This window comes from Capra hircus, chromosome 5, assembly GCF_001704415.2.
Source record: "Capra hircus breed San Clemente chromosome 5, ASM170441v1, whole genome shotgun sequence".
Taxonomy (NCBI): domain Eukaryota; kingdom Metazoa; phylum Chordata; class Mammalia; order Artiodactyla; family Bovidae; genus Capra; species Capra hircus.
The window spans coordinates 63,582,851-63,604,043 of NC_030812.1; the positions used below are offsets into that span (position 1 = coordinate 63,582,851).

Below are 21,193 nucleotides of genomic sequence, written 5' to 3' on the forward strand. Positions count from 1 at the left end.
GGAAGTTTCCACCTGAAGTTTTAAACCATGAAGATTTTCATACCTTGGAGGACCGTTGTTTATTTTTACCAATCGCAGAAATTTCATAAAATAGGCATTAAGCCAAATTTAAAAAAAAAACCTCTTCATTGCCTTTATTTCCCCCAAAGTAGTAACAATTACAAAGAAACCATAATTATAAAATAAAACTGATTTTCAGAATCTTTAAGTTAGAGGGAAAAAAGTAAAATTTACCTGTGATATAATCGGACAGTTTCTGCAACATTCAGTGGGTCTCTAGAGACCACAGCTCCAGGTGGTCTGGAGTTAAACCTCAGTTTCACAGCATATTCCTAACCCTAACCTTCCATTTTGGAGGAAAGGAGATTGGCGCCTTCCCAAGTAAAAATCGAGAGCTGTTCTCCTCCAGTGAAAGCAGGAGAGGAGAGACCCTGGAGGGCAGTCAGCGGGAGCTTCAGGCTCAGGCCCACGTGGTACTTAGTGAGCAGGTCAGCAGGGCCTCCTTCACAGAGCAGGGTGGAAGCATGGAGAAAGTCCCCTTCACACACACATGCATATTAGCAGACCTGGGCTTCCAGTGTTCCTTTTACAAAAGAGTGGGAAGATTTGGAGGAAGGCATTTGGTTTTTGAATTGCTGATTGTATGACTTCGTGTGTATTACAGAATCACCCCAGGAGGGAGGATAAGGAGATAGATGTTTAGAGCCTTAATCCTATAGTTGATCCTCCACCAGTTCAGCAGTTTTTGCTCTCCTCACCACGAAAATGGTTCTTGTTTGTTCTGCAAGTAAGAACAGACCTAGAAGAGAAATTACAGTTTTCTTTTTAAACTTTCTTTTTTCTAAAATGTCCATTTTTTGTAGGTAGGTCTTATGATAAAAATTTCTTAAGTGTGTACAGTGAAGTTCCCTTCCTACCTTCCCAGTCACCTAGTCCTTCCCAGAGGCAACCAGTGTATCCAGATGTCTATACATCCTTCCATAGTCCATCTGTACATGCACTGGCCAACATATATGTCAGTATGTATGTCTATGTACTTCTTTCCATGTATGCACTTTTATTTTGGACACAAATAGCTGTGTGACTGATCTGAATCTTGTTTTTGCCCTGTAGTATCTTGCAGATTTTTAATATCTACACTGAGCTTCATTAATCTCTCTATAGCTGCAGAGTGTTCCATTGTAGAGCTCTACCAGTATTTGTTTATCCTCTCCTCCACTGGTAAATTATTTAGATCATTTCTGGAGTTTTGCTATGATAAACCATGCCACGATGAACGTTCTTGTACATCTGTCACTTGGCATGTGGGTGAGCATACTTGTAGAATAAATTTCTAGAGGGGAATCGCTAGGTCAGAGGAGATGTGATGAGGATATATGAATAATTCGGATAGACCTGGTCAAGGTACACTCAGAATTTGTACTTGTTTGCTGCCCCATCAGCAGTGTGTGAAGGCAGAGCTGAGTTTCTAAGCCCAGGAAGAGTCCTGATACCTCACAGACTAAGCATCAGGCCTTATGTATGTCAAAACAGCTCAGCTTCCACGGTGTGTGGTTCATGCATGCATGTGTTTGTGTCTGATTTCATTTGGAGAGGGTTGTTTTGTAAGTGGCTAAGAGAAGCTTGAGAATCATGATGCGGGACATCATCACTGTTCTTCCTCTTAACCCTCCAGTTTGAAGGAGTGACAGAGAAAGTGAGATGGCTCCATGCACTACAAGAATATCCTTAGACAAGTAACATGGAGAGAGTGGTTCATGTGGTAGCTGGAAAGATGAAGTAGGTAGAAAGATTCATAGGAAGCAGGCATGGAGGTAAAGGTCTAATGAGATAAGATTTAGTCTCCCGCTGCTGCCGCTAAGTCGCTTCAGTCGTGTCCGACTCTGTGCGACCCCATAGATGGCAGCCCACCAGGCTCCCCCGTCCCTGGGATTCTCCAGGCAAGAACACTGGAGTGGGTTGTCATTTCCTTCTCCAGTGCATGAAAGTGAAAAGTGAAAGTCAAGTCACTCAGCCGAGTCCGACTCTTAGCCACCCCATGGACTGCAGCCCACCAGGCTCCTCCATCCATGAGATTTTCCAGGCAAGAGTACTGGAGTGGGTTGCCATTGCCTTCTCCATCATCTCACCTAATTCTGCAAAAATCTTATTGGCAGATGATTCCAGTTTTATCCCATCCCGCGGATGAGGAAACTGAGACCCAAGGAAGTTGAGGGATGGTCCCAACACCCCATAGTAAGTGACAAAGCTGGGGTGCAGGTTGAGGTCAATCTCACTTCCAAGTCTTAAGGGAAAGCAGGAGTGATGTTGGAACTAAAAGCTCATATCCCTCCTCCATGAAATGGTTTTATGCTTCCTTCTCTTTTTGTAGCACCATAATACTTTTCAGGGTGAGGGTGGGGGGTCAGGGAAGACTTTTGGAGGGAGATATGACCTGAGCTGTGGCTCTAAGGATAAGTAAGAAGCAAGGAGAACAGTTCCAGCAGAGCTGACCTCCAGGAGTCAGAAGTTTGTCCCAGGGAGGCAGGTGAGTGGCATGGATAAGAAGAGAGCTCTGGAGCCAGACAGCCTGAGTTTACATCTAAGCTCTGCCTCTTATTAGCTGAGTGACACTGGGTACATCACTTAACCTCTCTGATTCTATTCCTGTAATGTGGGGGCTATAAAGTACTTTCCTCCCAGGTTATTGTAAGCATGGCATGAGTTAACATATCTGGAGCTCGTGGCCGGCAGCACAGGTTCTCTATATTTGTTCCCATTATAGAATCTCTAGGATCCAGGTATGACCTAGATGTAAAGGAGAGGAAAAGAAAACTGTGAGGTTCGCCTGTGATGCTTATTACAGAGAATGATTACATGAGCTCACAAAATGTAATGCAATGCTATTAAAAAAAAAAAAAGAGGGAAGCAGAAAATCATTTAATGGAGGAGCAAGAGACACAGGCTTTTAGTCCGGAATTGTGTTGTCAAGCATGGTTATGCTTATCAGCTTTCAGTTATTTAAAACTGTGAGTCAAAACAGACTTTTTTATTTGTTGTCTACTTCTTTATGACATCTTTATGGCTGTTAAAATGTAATAGTCTATCTCAAATAAGGTGAAAAAGCAGAGGAGAATAAGATAAAAGGAACTACATTTGCTGTAACTCTCAGTTTTCCCCTCTTCCTCTTTGACGCCATAAAATGTGTTCAGATAACCCTAGAGAAGAGATAAGATAAATGCTGCTGCTTTCTCATTTACCCACAAAGCATTTATCTCTCCTGTATCAAGTCAAGTTTCTTTATTCTGAGAAGTAAATTCCATAACAGAATGTAAGATAAGTGCAATAGAAGCGAACAGAAAGCTCTTATCCAAGGAATCCATCCATGTGATTTACATTTTGTCTTCATATTCTCTGGCTTTTTTCTCCTTTATCCCAATCTCACATCCTCAATTCTGTTCCACTGTCAAACCCCATGCCTGGACCACTCTTTCTGTAGGCCAGTTTTTAGATGACTTGAGTAACTCCCAGGAATTCATCTTATTTTAAAAAAATTAATAGCAATTTCCAACATAAATTCACACAAACCCTCTCTTACTCCTATTCAAAAACCTATACCTTTACTGTGTACTAGCCACTCACTTGGAGAAGGCAATGGCACCCCACTCCAGTACTCTTGCCTGGAAAATCCCATGGATGGAGGAGCCTGGTAGGCTGCAGTCCATGGGGTCACTAATAGTCAGCCATGACTGAGTGACTTCACTTTCACTTTTCACTTTCATTCATTGGAGAAGGAAATGGCAACCCACTCCAGTGTTCTTGCCTGGAGAATCCCAGGGACAGGGGAGCCTGGTGGGCTGCCGTCTATGGGGTCGCACAGAGTTGGACACGACTGAAGTGACTTAGCCGCAGCAGCCACTCACTAGCTCCTGGGGCTACAGAAATTATTACAGTTGAGCCTTTTGTCTTATGTGGGAAAAGGCATGAACAAGAAGGTTGATTCTGCCCATATCTGCCTCATGTTCCTTTCCTTTGTGGTTTATCTTTCCCGCTAGACTGTAAGCCTCTCAAGGTCAAAGATTTTATCTGCTTTATTTCCCACTGGATAATCATTACCCTACAGAGTGTTCTCCATAACCATTTACTGAATTCATTAATGAAAATAAATATATGGCTATACAGAATGATCAGTAAATTGATGTGTTTGCAAGATAAAAAAGAGCTTAGAGGAGAGAATGAATAGTAAACTCCTTGGAGGGCAGAAGAGTGGCTGGAGGGGTTGGGAGACCTGCTGAGGAAAACGACTTCTGAGTTGAGTCTTGAGGGCAATGACTGCCACTATTGATAAGCCTTACATAGTGTCCAGTTCATGCAACATACTGAATAAAAGTCTGCTGAGGTAAGGAACTATAACTTATGAAGTAATTATACTTACAGTATCTCTTGTGTTTGACCATTCAACTCATTACTGGGTGGGGAAGACCTGACCATTTCATGCTGCATTGTGTGGTCCTGGAAGCTCTCTCTGTTGGCTCAGGGTAGGAATACCTACCAGGAAACTCAGTGTTGTGTGTGTGTGTGTGCGCTCATATGAGTCCTGTGAGAAACAGTGGAGGCCAGATGGGCCTTTGGCTAAGAGAGAAGCAGTCTTAAGTATGTGCTGTAGAAGAGGGGTGGTCCATCCAGGAGAGAAGGTGGGAAAGGAATGGACAGAGGCCGTTTCTAGTGACTCAGCCCTGAGCCAGGCCAGAGCGATTACCTAAGACCTCTGTCCATCACCCACGCCAGTTCCAGATGTTAACATTCCTGAAAAATCATGTGATTACGACATGGGAGAGGATGAAGTGGAAGACGAAAGGAGATAAAAGCAAAATGAATTTTTAGTTGAATTTATCTGATGACCTTACTGAGGGAAAAAACAGGATGTGAGGCATGGACTTGTTATTAGTTGCAAGTTTCTTAATTGTATTTAGCTCCAGCCCTTTCCTAACACAGTGATGTAAGTGACTGGGAGGTTGAGAACCCAAACTGCTAAGATTCATGAGCCTCTTGCCTCTGGTGTGATCTTGGGGTCAGGGGGAGGGGGATTCCTCATGCTATTCCAGACTTACCCTCTCTGTGATAGATGGAAGACATAGCTCTCTAAGTCACACCAAATTATATCAAAGATTAGATCCCTCAGCTCCAATTAATCCTTAACTTGTGTTTTCAATATGTGTATACAGCTTCATCATACACAACAAAGACACTTTCTTCAACAATGCCACAAGAAGTAGAATTGTACATCATATTTTACAAAGAATAAAGTATGAAGAAGGAAAAAACAAAATTGGTAAGTAGTATATCAGTATAACAAGTTACATTTGATTTGGAGGATTACAGACTTTTCCCTTTGGTTTTATTACATTGATATCAATTCTAGAAATGCTTGTGATTTATAAAGCCTCTAACTGCACAGTTCCTTGATGGATAACTCAGAAGTGTGAAACCTTAATAGATTGCTTTTTAAAAGATAACACATCATCTCATTTATCTTAGGCCATGGAAAAGTGCTCTCAGTTCAACAAATATTTAAGGAGTGCCCATTTTGTGCCCGGTGGGCTTCCCAGGTGGTGCTAGTGGTAAAGAACCTGCCTGCCAATGCAGGAGATATAAGAGACCCCGGTTCGATCCCTGGGTCAGGAGGATCCCCTGGAGGGAGAGCATGGCAACCCACTCCAGTATTCTTGCCTGGAGAATGCCATGGACAGAGGAACCTCGTGGGCTACAGTCCACAGGATCGCAGAGAGTCAGACACAACTGAAGTGACTTAGCATGCATTGTGCGCCAGGCACTGAGCAAGATGTTAGGGAGATGAGCACAGTTCTCTCCTGCAGTGTATGTTCAAGAAGTTAAGAACAGACAATAAATAAGTAAATACAGTACATAACATGAAGAAATTGAAACGGATGATGTTATAGAGATTGACTAGGGGGTAGAGATCATGCTGAGAATGCTCTTCTGAGAAGCTGGAATTTGAACTAAAACCTGAATGACAAGAGGGAGCCAGTGTGTGGAAAGATGCAGAAGCAGGCACAGGGAGCTGTTATACATAAGTAAATTCTCCAAATAATCACCACCCCCAGCAAATAACCTCCACATATTACACTGGGGATATTTGTGTGAGAATCTTTCCATAATATATTACCAAATTTCCTGCCTTATTAAGTAGATTACTATATACTAGGAAGATTTGGGGAGCTTTGTCCATATCTCTGTCCCAGCAAGGTTTTTATTTATGCTTTGAATGATGACCTATGTCACTCGTGGTCTAATCAAGAGATAAAAAAATCACACAGAATTTGAACAGGAAAGTGAAAGTAAAAGTCGCTCTGTCCTGTCTGACTCCGCAACCCCATGGACTATACAGTCCATGGAATTCTCCAGGCCAGAATACTGGAGTGGGTAGCCTTTCCCTTCTCCAGGGGATCTTCCCAACCCAGGGATTGAACCCAGGTCTCCCGCATTGCAGGTGGATTCTTTACAAACTGAGCCACAAGGGAAGCCCAAGAATGCTGGAATGGGTGCCTATCCCTTCTCCAGCGGATCTTCCCAACCCAAGAATTGAACTGGGGTCTCCTGCATTGCAGGTGGATTCTTTACCAACCAAACTATCAGTTTGATAACTTTTCCTTGAACAGGAAAAGTTAATGTAAATAATAAACTGTGATGGAGGTTTGGAGTAATGAAGGACTGACTAGTAAAGAGCAAGAAGAATTCTAAAGAATAGAGAAGATGCCCCACACCAAAGCTGAGATGGAGACCTTGTTAGAAGGGGTGCCGTTGTGGATCATTGGATGGCAGAGCAGTTTGCTGGGGTTTCTGTGCCAGCAGGAGTCTCTGTGAATCCACCCTCTCAAGTTCTGGGAGAAGCTGGCTAGAGGGGTTCCAAAGGAACCCCTTCATTGGGAGATGTTGCCCAGCGTCATCATCCTATGATGCTGTTCAAAGGCCCACCTGCCCTTGAGGAGATCCCAGGGCTGCTGGCTCCCATGAACTACATGTGCCGGGTTCCATAGAAGCTATGAGTTGCAGAAGCCTGCTGGGAGGAGCATACTAGTACCAGGAAAACAAACTCCTCCCTCCCCTACTATCCCTCTAGGGCCTTCTACTGACAAAGCTTAACAATGCAGCTTCTGGCAAACGAGAAATATTTACAGGGTCCAACTCCATTACTGCAAAGCTAAGGAGCAGTCAACTGATGACTGGCACAGAGCCTAAACAGTTTGCTCACCAGGCTTTCAGGTGGAGTGGAGACTGGAAGGATGCACTGTGTTAGTCACTTGAGGTTAGGATCCTGAAAGAGCTCAGTGATCTGGAAATCTCAGCCACATCTGAAAGATGACTTTCAATAGTTTGTAAATGTTAAGTGCTGTACTCAAATTCAGCAAAATAGCTACCTTGGTACCGTGTGGGAGAAATATTACTCAACACATCATAAAGAGGGACAAACTTGGGAGGTTTAGTTGAATGCAAGTGTGAGTCACTAGTATGGTGAAGCTGCCAAAGACTACTTTGATTGCAAGCTGTATAAATTAAAATATAATAGGGAGATTCAGATACGTGGTCCAGATCTGAATACACCTGGAATAGTATGTTCAGTGAGAGTCAGTGTAGGTGGGTATGGTGACACTGAGCCAGATTTAGGACTTTCTTGACTTACATAGGGTTATGGGTTAGCACTTCCTTAAATTCTCTGCAGCAGTCATCCATCCTTGAGACACATCCTCTTCATAATGTCCTCCATGGCCATTCCAGCTCAGAGGAGTCTTTTCTTCTTCTGAATTTCTATGGAAATTATTTTTACAGTCTATATGGTAATTAGCCATGTACAACTCTTCTTTTATTATCTTGAATTATTTGCTTTCAATGACAATGAAAATTCTACCAACTAAAGAGAACCAATGTTAACATTTTGTGTACTGAATAACTTAAATATTATGTTAATTACTCTTCATCTTTATACCTCATTTGTCCATGTGATTTTTTTTTAGCAAACTTAGGATATGCTACACATACTTTTTTTTTCCATCCTTTTCTCGGTTAACAGCATAGCAGGAACATACTAGAAAACAAGTGAGTAGAAGTGAAGTAGTAGTAGATTAGGGCAGTAGCTATTCTGGATTATTTCATAACATGCAAAGAATTTTTAAAACCAGTCTCTTCACTAATATTGGTAGTATAATATTAGCATACCTCACAACTAATTGTAATATACTAGGGTGTTGAGAATCTGCAGTTAAAAACTGCTAGTCTAGATAATAAGCTTCTCAGTTATAAATGAGTTGCCGTATTTGTCTTTGTATCATCATTGCCTAGCACAGTATGTGGCATACAGGCAGATTGCTTGTTGAACCAAATTGAAAATCTTTTAAACATGATCAGTGTCTAACTATCAGCATTCTTACACAGTCAAAGACTATACAGTGAGGCCATACAGCAATCATTGTGCTTAAATTTTTGCAGCTAAAAATGTGGGTTATTTTTATAGCTCGTCAAGATGGAGACAGAAAAAGGGCAGCGAGAATGATTTGTAAATGTTCTGAAAAAACACAGGGAATGTAGTATTGTTACTAGTAAGAAATGATTGTTGTAAAAATTTCTCTAATTTGATGAAAGAAGAAATCTATCAAGAACCCCAGTGCTTTGAAAATCAGTGAGAAACTGAAAAAATGTCTAGTTAAAAATAACCAACCACAAAGTAAATTACTAACCAAGGATCAGACATTATGATGAAAAATTTGAAGTTCAAGTATAAATGCTCTGTTGACCCAATGTTTCATTATCATCTTCAGTTTCATAATTAAAAGAAACATGTTATAAGAAAATTTAATTCATCAATAGAATTAATGTTTACCTTATGTTATTTTCTGGCTGAAACTCTTTCTGAAAGTGGCATCTTGCATGGGTCAACATGGATTAGAGATAATACAAAAATATGGTTTGTAGACATGATTTATGAGGGTATTTCAGTGGAGCAAAAACTACCACAATATAAGTTTTTCAACTTCACTCAGATTATTACAACTCTGAAAATCAAACCTAGTGAATTCTATTTTCAAAACAGAGCAATTAATAGATAAAAAGACTTATTTAACAGTATAAGTACATAAAATAAATCTTGATATTAATTTGTAGTTTCAAAACTGATGCTCAAAGGGGAAGACTTTAAATATTAACCATTTTCTCATTTTTCAGAACTTTGATAAATTATCACAAATTCACAAGAGTCATCATCAGAAGTCTCTTATTAGGTCCCTGTGAATCTTTTGCTATTATCTGAGATATCTGAAAGTGGTTGATGATATATGTAGAATTCTTGATAGAATCTCCAGGAGGTCAAAGTTTTCTACATAATCAATCATTTGTTCATTCATTACAAAGGTATTTATCGAGGGCCTCCTCTGTGCTAGACAAAGCCCTACGGGTATTTAGACTTCAGGCGTCTTTCTTAGGCATTTAGAGTTAATGTCAAAGCATCTTAAAATACATTTAATCATGTTACCATGATTAAAAGTACCTAAACATTGATTGATCCTCCATCAATAAAAAGTGAATCAGTGCATGTTTCATTTTCCAGTTAGGCTAAGCCTCTGGCCTCTAATCAGGATCTGAAACATGGAGAGCACTCATCTAAAAGCTGCTTGAGAGACATCCTTCCAGTCATCTTCTTTGAAGTACATTTTAGGAAGTAGTATCACTCTTGATCTGAGAGAAACTTTAAAGATCAGAACATTATACTTCCACTTCTGGCCAAGATGGAGTAACAGGCACAAGATTACTCTGCCACCTGAAACAATCAGAAAAGACAAGACAGAACGTATGAGACAACTAGTTTCAAGACACTGAGCACTGGGCAGCCAAGAACAGGGATCCTTGAGAGACAGAAAACAAATGAGGTGAACCCTACAGTTGCCCCAGCTTCCTCTCTTGAGATGATTTCTAGACAGCAGCAGAGGGAAAAGAACCCGCACAGAACCTAGTAGACTCCCCAGGTCGAAAAGACGTTGTTGAGAGTCCAGGAGACCAAGGCCGCCAGAGTTCACAGAGCAACAGACCAGAAAACAGAGAGCTTCACGCAGAACCCTGAAGATCTGCAGAGAGCCTCCTCAAGTGTTTAGAGTACTGACTAGTGCACACATCAGAAAACTACCCAAGGCCAGAGAAAGAGCGACCCAAAGGGAGTGCCAAGGAGACTAGTAGAGCAACTCATAATTCAATAAGCGTTAAATAGAAATGGTTTGCAAATCCCAATCCAGAATTCAGAAGTTAACATTAAATAATAAAGCAAGACCTATTTTTTTTTTTTGCTGCATGCAAAAAACACTCTTTAAAGACACAAATAGCTTAAAGTAAAAGAATCAAAAAAGATATATACTGTGCTAATCAAAGGAAAGCTGAAAGGCCTATACTGATATCAGACAAAATAGATTTCAGAGCAAAGAATACTACCAGGGATAAAGAAGGCTATTCTAAGATGATGGAGTCAGTGCATCTGGAAAACATAGAAATCCTAAATGTTTATGCACTTAATAACAGAGCTTCAAACTACAAAGTAAAAACTGATAGAACTGCTAAGAGAAATAGGCAAGTCCACAGTTATAGTCAGAGGTTTCAGTACCATTTTTTTCAATAGTTAATGGAACAAGTAGACAGAAAATCAGTGGAGGTTAGAAGACCTAAACATTATCAATGAAATTAATTGATCTTTTAGACCCCTCTACCACCAGCAGCAGAATACCCAATTTTTTTTAAGTAAACACAGAGTATTACCAAGAGACTATACTTGAGGGACATAAAATAAGACAATAATTCTTTGATCACAGTGGAATTAAATTAGATATCAATAAGATCATCTCTGGAAAACTTACAAATATTTAAAACTAAATAATGTATTTTTAAATAACTCATGAATGAAAGAAATCAAAAGGGAAATCAGTAAGTTGCTGTATTCAGTGAAAGTGAAAAAATAGTGTATCAAAAAGTGTACAGTACAGGGAGAAATTTATAGCACCATATGCATATATGGGAAAAGAAATGGTCCCAAATTAATGACCTCTCCTACCTTAAGAAAGTAGGGGGTAGGGAAGGAAATTAAAGTAGTCTAAAGTTGGTAGATGAAATAATAAAATTCAGAAGAAATCAATGAAATGGAAAAAATAGAGAAAAATCAATGAAACCAAAAGCTGATTCTTTGAAAAAAATCAAATTCATAAACCTGTGATAGACACAGGCTGGGGTGACTCCTGAATGTGTAATCCCTTCCTCTTAAGTGTGGGTGGAAACTGTAGTTTATATCTGACCAATAAAACCACTGCAAATCCACATGTCCAATATCCTACCCCCACTTTATGGATGAGACAGTTGAGGGCTGAGAACAAGAGGACTTTACAAAGTCATCCAACTAGCCCAATGCAAAGGAGTTGGCTTTGTCCATATTGAAGCTTCTGGATGAAAATAGGAGAGCTCAGGTGGAAAGTCATCTTTTTGGTGTGATTAATTCATCCACTTCTCCCAGCGCGCTCCCTTCTCTATGCCAAGCACTATGCTAGGTATACTTCATCATGTTTTTCCTATATGAAAACTTGATTTTCTAGTCTTTGGTTCTAGTTTCCTAGCAGATAGCAAAACTTCCTAAACTGTTGTCCCCTAAAAGTATTTGAACTACTTTTGAAGATATAGGTTGTTTTCTCCAAGAAGTATAACCTTTACATTACTCTTACATTAGGAGGATTTAAACTCAGTGTGGATTCACTGTGGACTTTTTTACTGTTGTAGGTCTGAATCGTTTGCTTACTAACGGCTCCTATGAAGCTGCATTTCCTCTGCACGAGGTATTGTCCTGCCTTTTCTCCTTCTCTGTCAATTCCTTGTTGTTAAATCAGCTTCTGGGGATAGTTATTAATTGCGTTCACTGATATGACATTTGTTTAGAATGAATCTAATTTGTTCAGTGAGTAGATGGGGAGGCCCTACTTGCATTGTTACATCTCTCACCCAGCACAGATTTATTTCTCCATATCTTTTTTATGTAACTGCAAGAGTACTAGAATCAAGAGTCACTCAGCATGAATTTAGAAGAATGGCTGAGGGACTCCAAGTCATAAAATTAAAGAGGCATTGAAAATTTGCATGATGTGCTGGACCCAGGGGGAAAATGTCTCTGAAATATATAGTCTCTGCAACAACAACGAAAAATTTATAGCTAATCCTTAAAGAGTGGGAGGAAGCCATCTTGTGAAGACTCTAGTAACTAAATGATGATAAATGGAAATTAATAGTAGTGTACTTATTGTTGCTTATTTAAGATGTATAAATTTTTATAGTCTCCTTTTTTACTGCACAATCTTTGTCATCTATAAGGACGTTTATAAATGTAACTGTAATTACCCTTACCTCTATTTTTCCCATTAGATTTTAGGTAATTTAAATCCAGAATTATCTTTACATATATGGTAATTTAATCTATAAATCTCTTTGCATATATGGGTTTTCAGGGCCATAATTCTCATGATTGGTGAGAGATTAGTGTAATTTTCATGGTACCTACTCCATACCAGTCATAGTATGACACCAAGAACACAAAGATCAGTATCATAGCCAGTGTCCTCTAAGACCTCACACAGTGGCAGGGTGAGATTACTAATAGATTTTCTTAACAATCTTCTATTAGAAACAATGTTAATGTTTTGTCAGTTAGGCTTGGAGGATAGTTCCAGCTACCCACCAATGGCAGGTCTTCCCAAAATATATTTCTTATATGGCTTATGGAGTTTCTTCTCTTGGTTTTAAACATCAGGAGGATAGAGAAGGTGGTATACAATTTTTTTATTAGAGTATAGTTGCTTTACAATGTTGTGTTCATTTCTACTATACAGCAAAATGAATCATCTATACAGATACATAAATTCCCTCCTTTTTGTGTTGAGGTCACCACAGAGTATTTAGTGAAATTTTTAAAACCTTTTTTCATTAAGAAAACTAGAGGCTTTGATCCGAGACCCATTAACAGACAGTCATGAAACCTTTTTGGAATGATCCTTTTTGTGTGATAGAAGCAAACATCTTGACACAAAAGTTTTCTCGAGCCACACGCAGGTGTTTCTGAACTCGAAAGACACATGTCCCCAGAGGATACCATGTGGTTATTAGTTGGCATTGCCCCAATAAAGGGTTTCAGTGAGAATTACATTCTTCCGCTGCCTACCCCTTGCCCACAGTAAGGGCAGTGTTGAACAGTTGGGGGTGGACAGAGTCTCGATGCAGACGAGTGGGTGGTGGGCTTGCTGATATCTGAGGAGATGCAACTGTGAAACCCCAGAATAACTCCAGGCCTTCTCTGTGGTTTTCACATCTTGCTAAATCCCTGCGTTGTATGAAAAGAGAATTTTCCAGTTAGTAACTGCAGCTGCAGTAATAACATAATTGCTCTTTTGAATTTTGCTCTCAGTTTAACCTCCTTATAGTATTTGACCGCATAACAACCATCAGAGGCAGGAAGGGCAGCTCTGGTTGCCTTGTTTTATGATGAAAACTTAAATAGAGGTTTAGAGAAAGCTTAGCCTACCCCCAGTTACGGAGTGAGTTGGTAGTTGAGCTGAGACTAGAACCTGAGTGAGTTCCTTGTCTCTCAGGCCTGTTCACTTCCTCCTAAGAAAGGATTTCTCAAGTTAAAATGTCAATAGCTTACCTCCAGACAGCATACCTTTTCTGTTGGTGAAACTAGCATTAACACTAACTGAACTTAAAAAAACAAAAAAAAAAAGCCTACTCCTCTGACCCATGGTATCCTCATTTGTTCCATGAGGATGTCAAATTATATTTGAATTATTGTAAATTTGAGGTGACTTACAACTGTTACATTGTAAAATTTTCTGCCCTTGGTCACAAGGCCATGTGACAAGCTGTTTACCAACTATTGATATTTTAGTCTTGAGACAAGTAGGAATGAGAACTCCTAAGTCTTGGGCATGGCCTCTGGGCAAGATGCTCTGTTCATTCAAATCACAGAAGAAGCCCAGTGAGGCAGATGTTAGTTCCATTGTGAACTGGGAATCCAAGGCTCAGAGAGTTTGAGATATCCTAGCTAAAAAGTAACAGAACTGACTTTGAACTCAGTGCAGACCTGTGTGATTCTAGCAAGCATGGGCTTTTCACTGCATGGCATCAACATCAAAACTATGTCCGGAATAACTAGTCCTACTCTTTTCCCTTCAATAGAATGGATCTATCCTTGTATCATCCCTATTGCTACTCTTGCCATAAAAACTAGTATTACAGCTCCCTTACATGCATAGCTTCTCCCAGTATCCCCCATCAGAGTGGAACATTTGTTTTAATTAATGAGTCTACATTGAACCATCATAACCAACCAAAGTTCATAGTTTATTTTAGGGCTTACTCTTGGTGTTGTATTCCATACATTCTTTGAGTTTAAACAAATGTATAATAAACATGCATCTATAATTATAGTATCATACAGAGTATCTTCTACCTTCAAAAGATAAAAACAAAAAGAACTAGCATTACTATCGGTTTTTGCTCTTGGCTTTTGTGGGTATTACCTCAGTGGCCATGGTGTTTTTATGCAGGGAAGTTACAGAAGTAAAAACTCCATTAGAACCCACGGAGCGGTAAACCACCGACATCTGCTCTATGAGTGCTGGGCGTCCTGGGGTGTGTGGTATAAATACCAGCCTTTGGATCTTGTAAGGTGAGTTCTTAACCAGCTGTGACTATAAAGCTTATGCAGAATAATTAGGGCAGGCTGTGAGCTGGGACAAGCCAACACTGGGGGAAAAACAAACTGAGATGCACAGCTGACACTCAAATTGGACTTCTTCCCAAGAGGCAGCTCATCAGAGGACATGGATTGTTCTTGGTAAACCTGACCTCCTTCTGCTGAGGCTGGTGTTTCCTCTAAAAGGGACTTAGAAAGGGGTGTGTGAGATTAAACCAGGCCTCTCATAGGATTCTGTAAGAAGCTGATCACCCACGTGACTGTTAGTGACAGTGTATCAACAATTGTTGAGAGGTAACACTGCTTACATGTATTAATGACAATGGAGTATTAGTAACTCTCGGGCAAATAGGAAATAGAGGGTGCTGTCATTCTAATAAATTTTAGACTTACTTTCATTTTCATTTCAAACTAATAACCTTTAAAGATAGTTTTAATTCCACAGGTCAAAAAAGTATCTGCTTTTAATTTGAGATAATCATGCATTGAAAGTGTATGTCCTTTAATGGTCTATATGTGCCCAATATTCTGCCATGGCAGTGTTTATTCTGTGTAGAGACTGATAATTCAGAGTGGGTAATGACAATCCATATGTCATTGATTCCTTATTAAAAAGAAAATCATACTTTATTTCTTAGACTAGGTGGACTAATATCACTTTTCCCTGAGCCCTTAAAAAATGAGCCCAGAGGAAAATGAAATAATAAGTCAACTCACCTTACATTTCGTCTCGCTGGGTAGTCATTCTTCCTTCCAGAGTCCTTGTTACAAGGGTTTACTCCTGTTGAGCCAATGACATTGATGAATTGTGACCCCTTCTGGGTGTGAGTAACAAATGATCCACATGACCTGAGAAAGTGAAAAATATTTTCTGAGATGAGACCATTTACTTTCGACCAGTCTCAATATGTGATAGAATAGAAGGGGGGAAAAATCAAAGTCAGTCCTGGCAAAGCATCTCCCATCCATGACAGTTACTTGATTAAGATTTTGCAATTTTTTGATGAGTATTAATTAACTATCCATTGTGTTCCGAGTACAAAACTAAGTACCTTTGGCAAAAACAGAGAACCCATGGTCTCTGGCTTTGAGAAATGCATGGTTTCCTTCAAGAAAACCAGCCCTGCAAACTTGAAACAACTGGAAAACAAGGCTTTGCATAATTTGGTAGCATGTGTGACAGAGGCCAAAAGTTTGACAGCAATTAGGAAAAATGGAAGGATGGATCTGGGCCAGTGCCCCTGTGTAAGGCTCCGTAGAGCTGAGGCCTAGAAGAGCAGTGGGATTGGTGTTGGCCAAGGAGAAGGGGCATAAAAAACACAAGCAAGATTTGAATGGAATGATGTTGTTGAGCAACTGGGGGATCACATATCTTAAATAGTTCCTGCCCTATATCTAGCTTTTGCTTCCTCCACATCTCTCAAATCACACCGAGTATCTCCTCTGCCACCACTGCCTTCACCTGTGACCTGGACTATGACTGTTTTCCTCTACCTGGTCTTCTTTTCTCCTCTCTGGCCCTTCCATATCATTCTCTACCCTGGAGACAAAATGTGTTGTTGTTGTTGTTCAGTCACGAAGTTCTGTCCAACTCTTTGCAAACCCCATGAACTGCAGTGCACCAGGCTTCCCTGTCCTTCACTATCTCCCAGAGTGTGCTCAAACTCATGTCCATTGAGTCAGTGATGCCATCCAACCATCTCATCCTCTGTTGCCCCCTTCTTCTCCTGCCCTCAATCTTTCCCAGGATCTGGGTGTTTTCCAATGAGTTGGCTCTTCACATCAGGTGGCCAAAGTATTGGAGCTTCAGCTTCAGTATCAGTCCATCCAATGAATATTCAGGGTTGATTTCCTCTAGGATTGACTGGTTTGATCTCCTTGCTGTCCAAGGGGCTGGATTGGCTAAAATCCTTTCACCATTTTTCAATTTTCTCAGGACAAAAATCAGTGTATGGTCTGTAAGGCCCATCAAGGCTTAGCCTTTGCCCACCTCAACAGCCCACTTGTTTTTTAAAGATTTTTTTAAATGCAGACTATTTTTAAAGTCTTTATTGAATTTTGAATTTTTTTTTTACAATATTGTTTCTGTTTTATGTTTTGATTTTTTGGCCACAAGGCATTAACTCCCCAACCTGGAATCAAACCTGTACCTCCTGCATTGGAAGGCGAAGTCGTAACCACTGGACACCCAGGGAAGTCCCAGTCCATTTCCTGTTGTCAGTGTTCCAGCCACACTGCCCTTATTTCACCAACATCACTCCTACCACAGGGCCTCTGTTTCCTCTGCTGGAAAGACTCTATCCCTAAGCCCACCTAGTTAACTTTCATTCATCAGCACAGCAGTCACTGCCTCAGGGAAGAAGTCTTCCCTGGCTGAAGTTGTCAGATTGCCTTGTTATACATGCTTATTGCACTGTGTCCCTCTCTTCTCTTTTCCCAGTTTTGTAACTAGAAGCCTATTTCTTTAATTGATTTATATATGCCCCCTCTGTCACCCACAAGCTTCAGAGTAGGGACCAAGCTTATTTTGCTCACCATTGTATTCTCAGCAGTTAGCTCAGTATTTGGCATAGATCAGGTGTTTTTTAATTTGTTGAATGAATACATGCATGTATGTGTATATGAATATATGCTGTAAAAGTCTTCTGGAAGAGGAAGGTTTCTGTTGAGACATAGTAGGAGATATGATACATAATTCATGATTTTTAGGAGCCATTGTGTAGGAGGAGAGCGGCAGACAGTATTCAGGGACAGATGGTCAACATTTGTCAACATTTGTCTAGAATGAGAATAAAAAATAATTAGAGTATTCTCATACTGGACTAAGAAATAATTAAGCTCTAAGTTATGAAATGTGGGATAGGAAACACAATAATAATATTTAAGAAATAAAAACCAAGGAACTCCCTGGACACTTTCAAATTCACATACCACAGGGCACTAGGCAGACTGGTTAGTCTCAGAAAAATGCTTATAGAGGTAGATGCTGATGCCTGTGAAAAGTCCTCACTTAAAAGGGAAAGTTGCTCTCTGTATTGATTCATACTGAGTCTCAGTAGAGTTCTTTCTTAGTGATATCTTATGATTCTAGCATTGTAAACATCTTATAAAATTACAAAATATTAAAAGGGGGTGTTTAAAGGTTTTTGCCGTAATTTTGTTTACTATTCTTAAATATATATATAATACATAAACAAACACACACTTAGAAATGGCAAAAATATTATAGGTTGGCACCAAGTCTTCAGATTCCCCTGATTCCTCATGATTAACAGTATTATACCTAATTTCCTGAATGAGCTGGGTTTATCCTATGTTTTCAGAACAAGCTTGTGTATGATCATGTTCTTGTATGAAAGGGTTCATACTATTTCTTTTCTAGAGTAATAGGAAAAGAAGTTTAAGTCCAGAGCCTAGATTTGGTCAAACATTCCATTCTCTTGGCTTCATTTGTCTGTATGGTTATCAGCAAGGCCACCGCAAAGTAAAAATGACTGGTCAAAGTGTTAGAATGCCTGACTACAAAGTCTTCAATATGATCTGCAAGACTTTTATGTCGTGGACAGGCGGTACTTCGGAGAGAAGATTGGGTTGTATTTCGCCTGGCTGGGCTGGTACACCGGCGTGCTCTTCCCGGCGGCCTTCATTGGGCTGTTTGTCTTTTTGTATGGCGTCATCACCCTGGACCACTGCCAAGTCAGGTATGGAGAGCTCTGGGTGAGCCTGCCTTTGCTTACGCTTGGAGGTGGGTATTTGTGGTTTGGGAGTGTTTACAGACGGTGGGTCTACTTAGCTATTCATTTTAACGTCTTTCCAGTCTCCTGGGAAAATTCTAAAGGTTCAGTTCACAAAATCTGTCCATCCATTGCCCTTGCTGCTGTGGTCTCTAGCTACCCAGGAGTTCACTTTTATGGATATTCAAGTCACTGTGAATCCACAGAGGGCTTGCCAGGTGGCTCAGTGGCAAAGAACCTGTCTGCCAATGTGGGAAAGGTGGGTTCAGTCCTTGGTTTGGGAAGATATCCCTGGAGGAGGAAATGGCACCCTACTCTGGTATGCTTGCCTGCAGAATCCCATGGACAGAGAAGCCTGGTGGACTACAGTCCATAGGGTCTTAAAGACTTGGACACAACTGAGCAAACAAACATGTATCCACAGAATAATGGCTTTCATTCACTGGCTCAAAGTTGTTCTCTTTCTGACTTTTTTACCTTTTTTCCTACTACTACTACTGCAAAATAGTGGGTTAATTACCTTTTTATCAATTGTGTGTTCTTATAAAGACCTGTAAGCTAGACACCTGTAAGAAAGTCATCTCACCAACTTTCTGGGACCTTGAGAATGAGTCAGTGTTAGCAATTGTTATCTTGGCTCTTTCACTAGAATATAGTCTAGGGTATTCATAGAGCTCTTAATACAATGCTAGACAGTGTCCTTAAATAAGAAACGTGCCTTTTAGAAGTGATTGCAAAAATAGAAGTGACCTACAAAAATATTTTAATTTCTGGGGAAATTGTTGATGAGATGTAATTTTCTCCTAGAACTATTCCCTAGTATTTTTTCCTCCATAATTCTTATTTATCATGCACATAGAAATTAAGGCTGGCACTTCCCCCCGCCCCCACCCATTGTTTCCCCGTCTATTTGCCATGAAGTGATGGGACTGGATGCTATGATCTTAGTTTTCTGAATGTTGAGTTTTAAGCGAACTTTTTCACTCTCCTCATTCACTTTCATCAAGAGGCTCTTTAGTTCTTCTTCGCTTTCTGCCATAAGGGTGGTGTCATCTGCATATCACTAATGGTAAAAGCAACAATTTATTCTCCAGGGAAATTTGATAGTCCTTAACCTGTGTTCATTTTAACACAGTATAAGCAAAGTATAAATTGTCAGGATAGGGGCCTCATAAGGCTGGCATTTAAGGTGTCTCATTTTTCCCATAATTCAGTATGAAATGTCTTCAAACCTGTGCAGTATTGTAAATGACTCCTGTATAATCTGAGATATAACCATCAATATTTTGCTTCATGTGTTTTCCTGAGCTTAACTTATTAATATGGAAAAGCCAAGAAACAGCCTGATAAATAAGTAGGTTTATCAAACTATAAAACTGTGTAGGCACTTGGTTACATTAATAACTAAGAAAAGGGTAAGAAGCTTCCAAGGGCAAAAATTTGATCTACTGAATCTTATTTACTGGTCGACTAGTCTGGTGAAATTGAAGGGGAAGAAAATGCTGTTATATCATCAAAAAGCAGTCCTTTTCTGTTCTGTTTTCCAGTAAAGAAGTCTGCCAAGCTACAGATATCATCATGTGTCCTGTGTGTGATAAATACTGTCCATTCATGAGGCTGTCAGACAGCTGCGTTTATGCCAAGGTAATTCCAAATATGCTGTATTTTAGTCGGATTAAATTTAACATATATCTTCCTGAGAGACAGTGGTGACCACATTCTTTCTGTCCATTTTAATCTTTGATTCTCAAGTTTATTTTGTAGGAGAGGTTTATCTTTATCATTTAGTACTCTAATTCAGATATCTTTTTATCGCATATGTGTTTTCAATGTTGTGGTTCTGATTATTATCACAGGGAGCAAATAGAACAGTTGATAGAATCAGTGGAAGTTAAGTTCAGGTCTTGACTGTGCTCTTTACCACTTGTCAGTGTAGGAGCACATTACGTAACCTCTTCTGTGCCTCAGTTTTCTCATCTGTGAAGTGGAGAACATGATGACTGTTTCATTTTTTAAATGTGATAAGGTGTATGATGAGCATGAAAAAAGTGAAAGTGTTAGTCACTCAGTCGTGTCCCACTCTTTGCGACCCCATGGACTGTACTGTAGCCCACCAGGCTCCTCTGTTCATGGAATTCTCCAGACAAGAATACTGGAGTGGGTAGCCATTCCCTTCTCCAGGGGATCTTCCCAACCCAGGGATTGAACCCATGTCTCCTGCACTGCAGGCAGATTCTTTTACTGTCTGAGCCGCCAGGTGGGTATAGTGCTTGGCAAACGGCAAGATCTCAGTAAATGACAACTGCTGTCATTTTCCTCCTCTTCGCCATCATTATTATCCAAAAGACTAGACTGACAGCTAGCTCAGCTGCTTACTGCCTTGACCTTGCACATGTACAACCTCTTTGAGCATAAACTTTCTCATCTTTAAAGTGCAAGCGTTGAGAGCTGCCCTCTCTGCCCCATGGCATGTCATGAAGACTAAAGAAGACAGTAGATGTGAAAGTGTTTTGAAAAAATTACATAGAACCATTCTGTCTATGTGTTATTACATACCCCTTTCTGATATTATACCTTACTTTATTAAAGTTTTAGACATGTTCATTGAAATTCTAGGGTTTATTACTGAAGGGTAGTATCATTAATGTAAAGCAATGGCTGAAATATAGACTGATGAAGACTTTTCCAAGACCCACTGCTG

The 21,193-nt window shown here is 40.0% G+C and overlaps 1 protein-coding gene across 13 annotated transcripts in view; it reads left to right on the top strand.

Annotated features, from left to right (window-relative positions):
- ANO4 (anoctamin 4) overlaps window positions 1-21,193 on the top strand; it is a 433,131-nt gene that overhangs the window by 332,247 nt on the left and 79,691 nt on the right. For all 13 annotated transcript variants that reach the window (XM_018048154.1, XM_018048157.1, XM_018048156.1 and 10 more), the window contains 5 exons: window positions 5,205-5,311; window positions 11,797-11,852; window positions 14,610-14,731; window positions 18,325-18,459; window positions 20,040-20,136. In XM_018048154.1, the coding sequence (XP_017903643.1) occupies window positions 5,205-5,311; window positions 11,797-11,852; window positions 14,610-14,731; window positions 18,325-18,459; window positions 20,040-20,136 (517 nt within the window). The remainder of the gene's footprint in view (window positions 1-5,204; window positions 5,312-11,796; window positions 11,853-14,609; window positions 14,732-18,324; window positions 18,460-20,039; window positions 20,137-21,193) is intronic.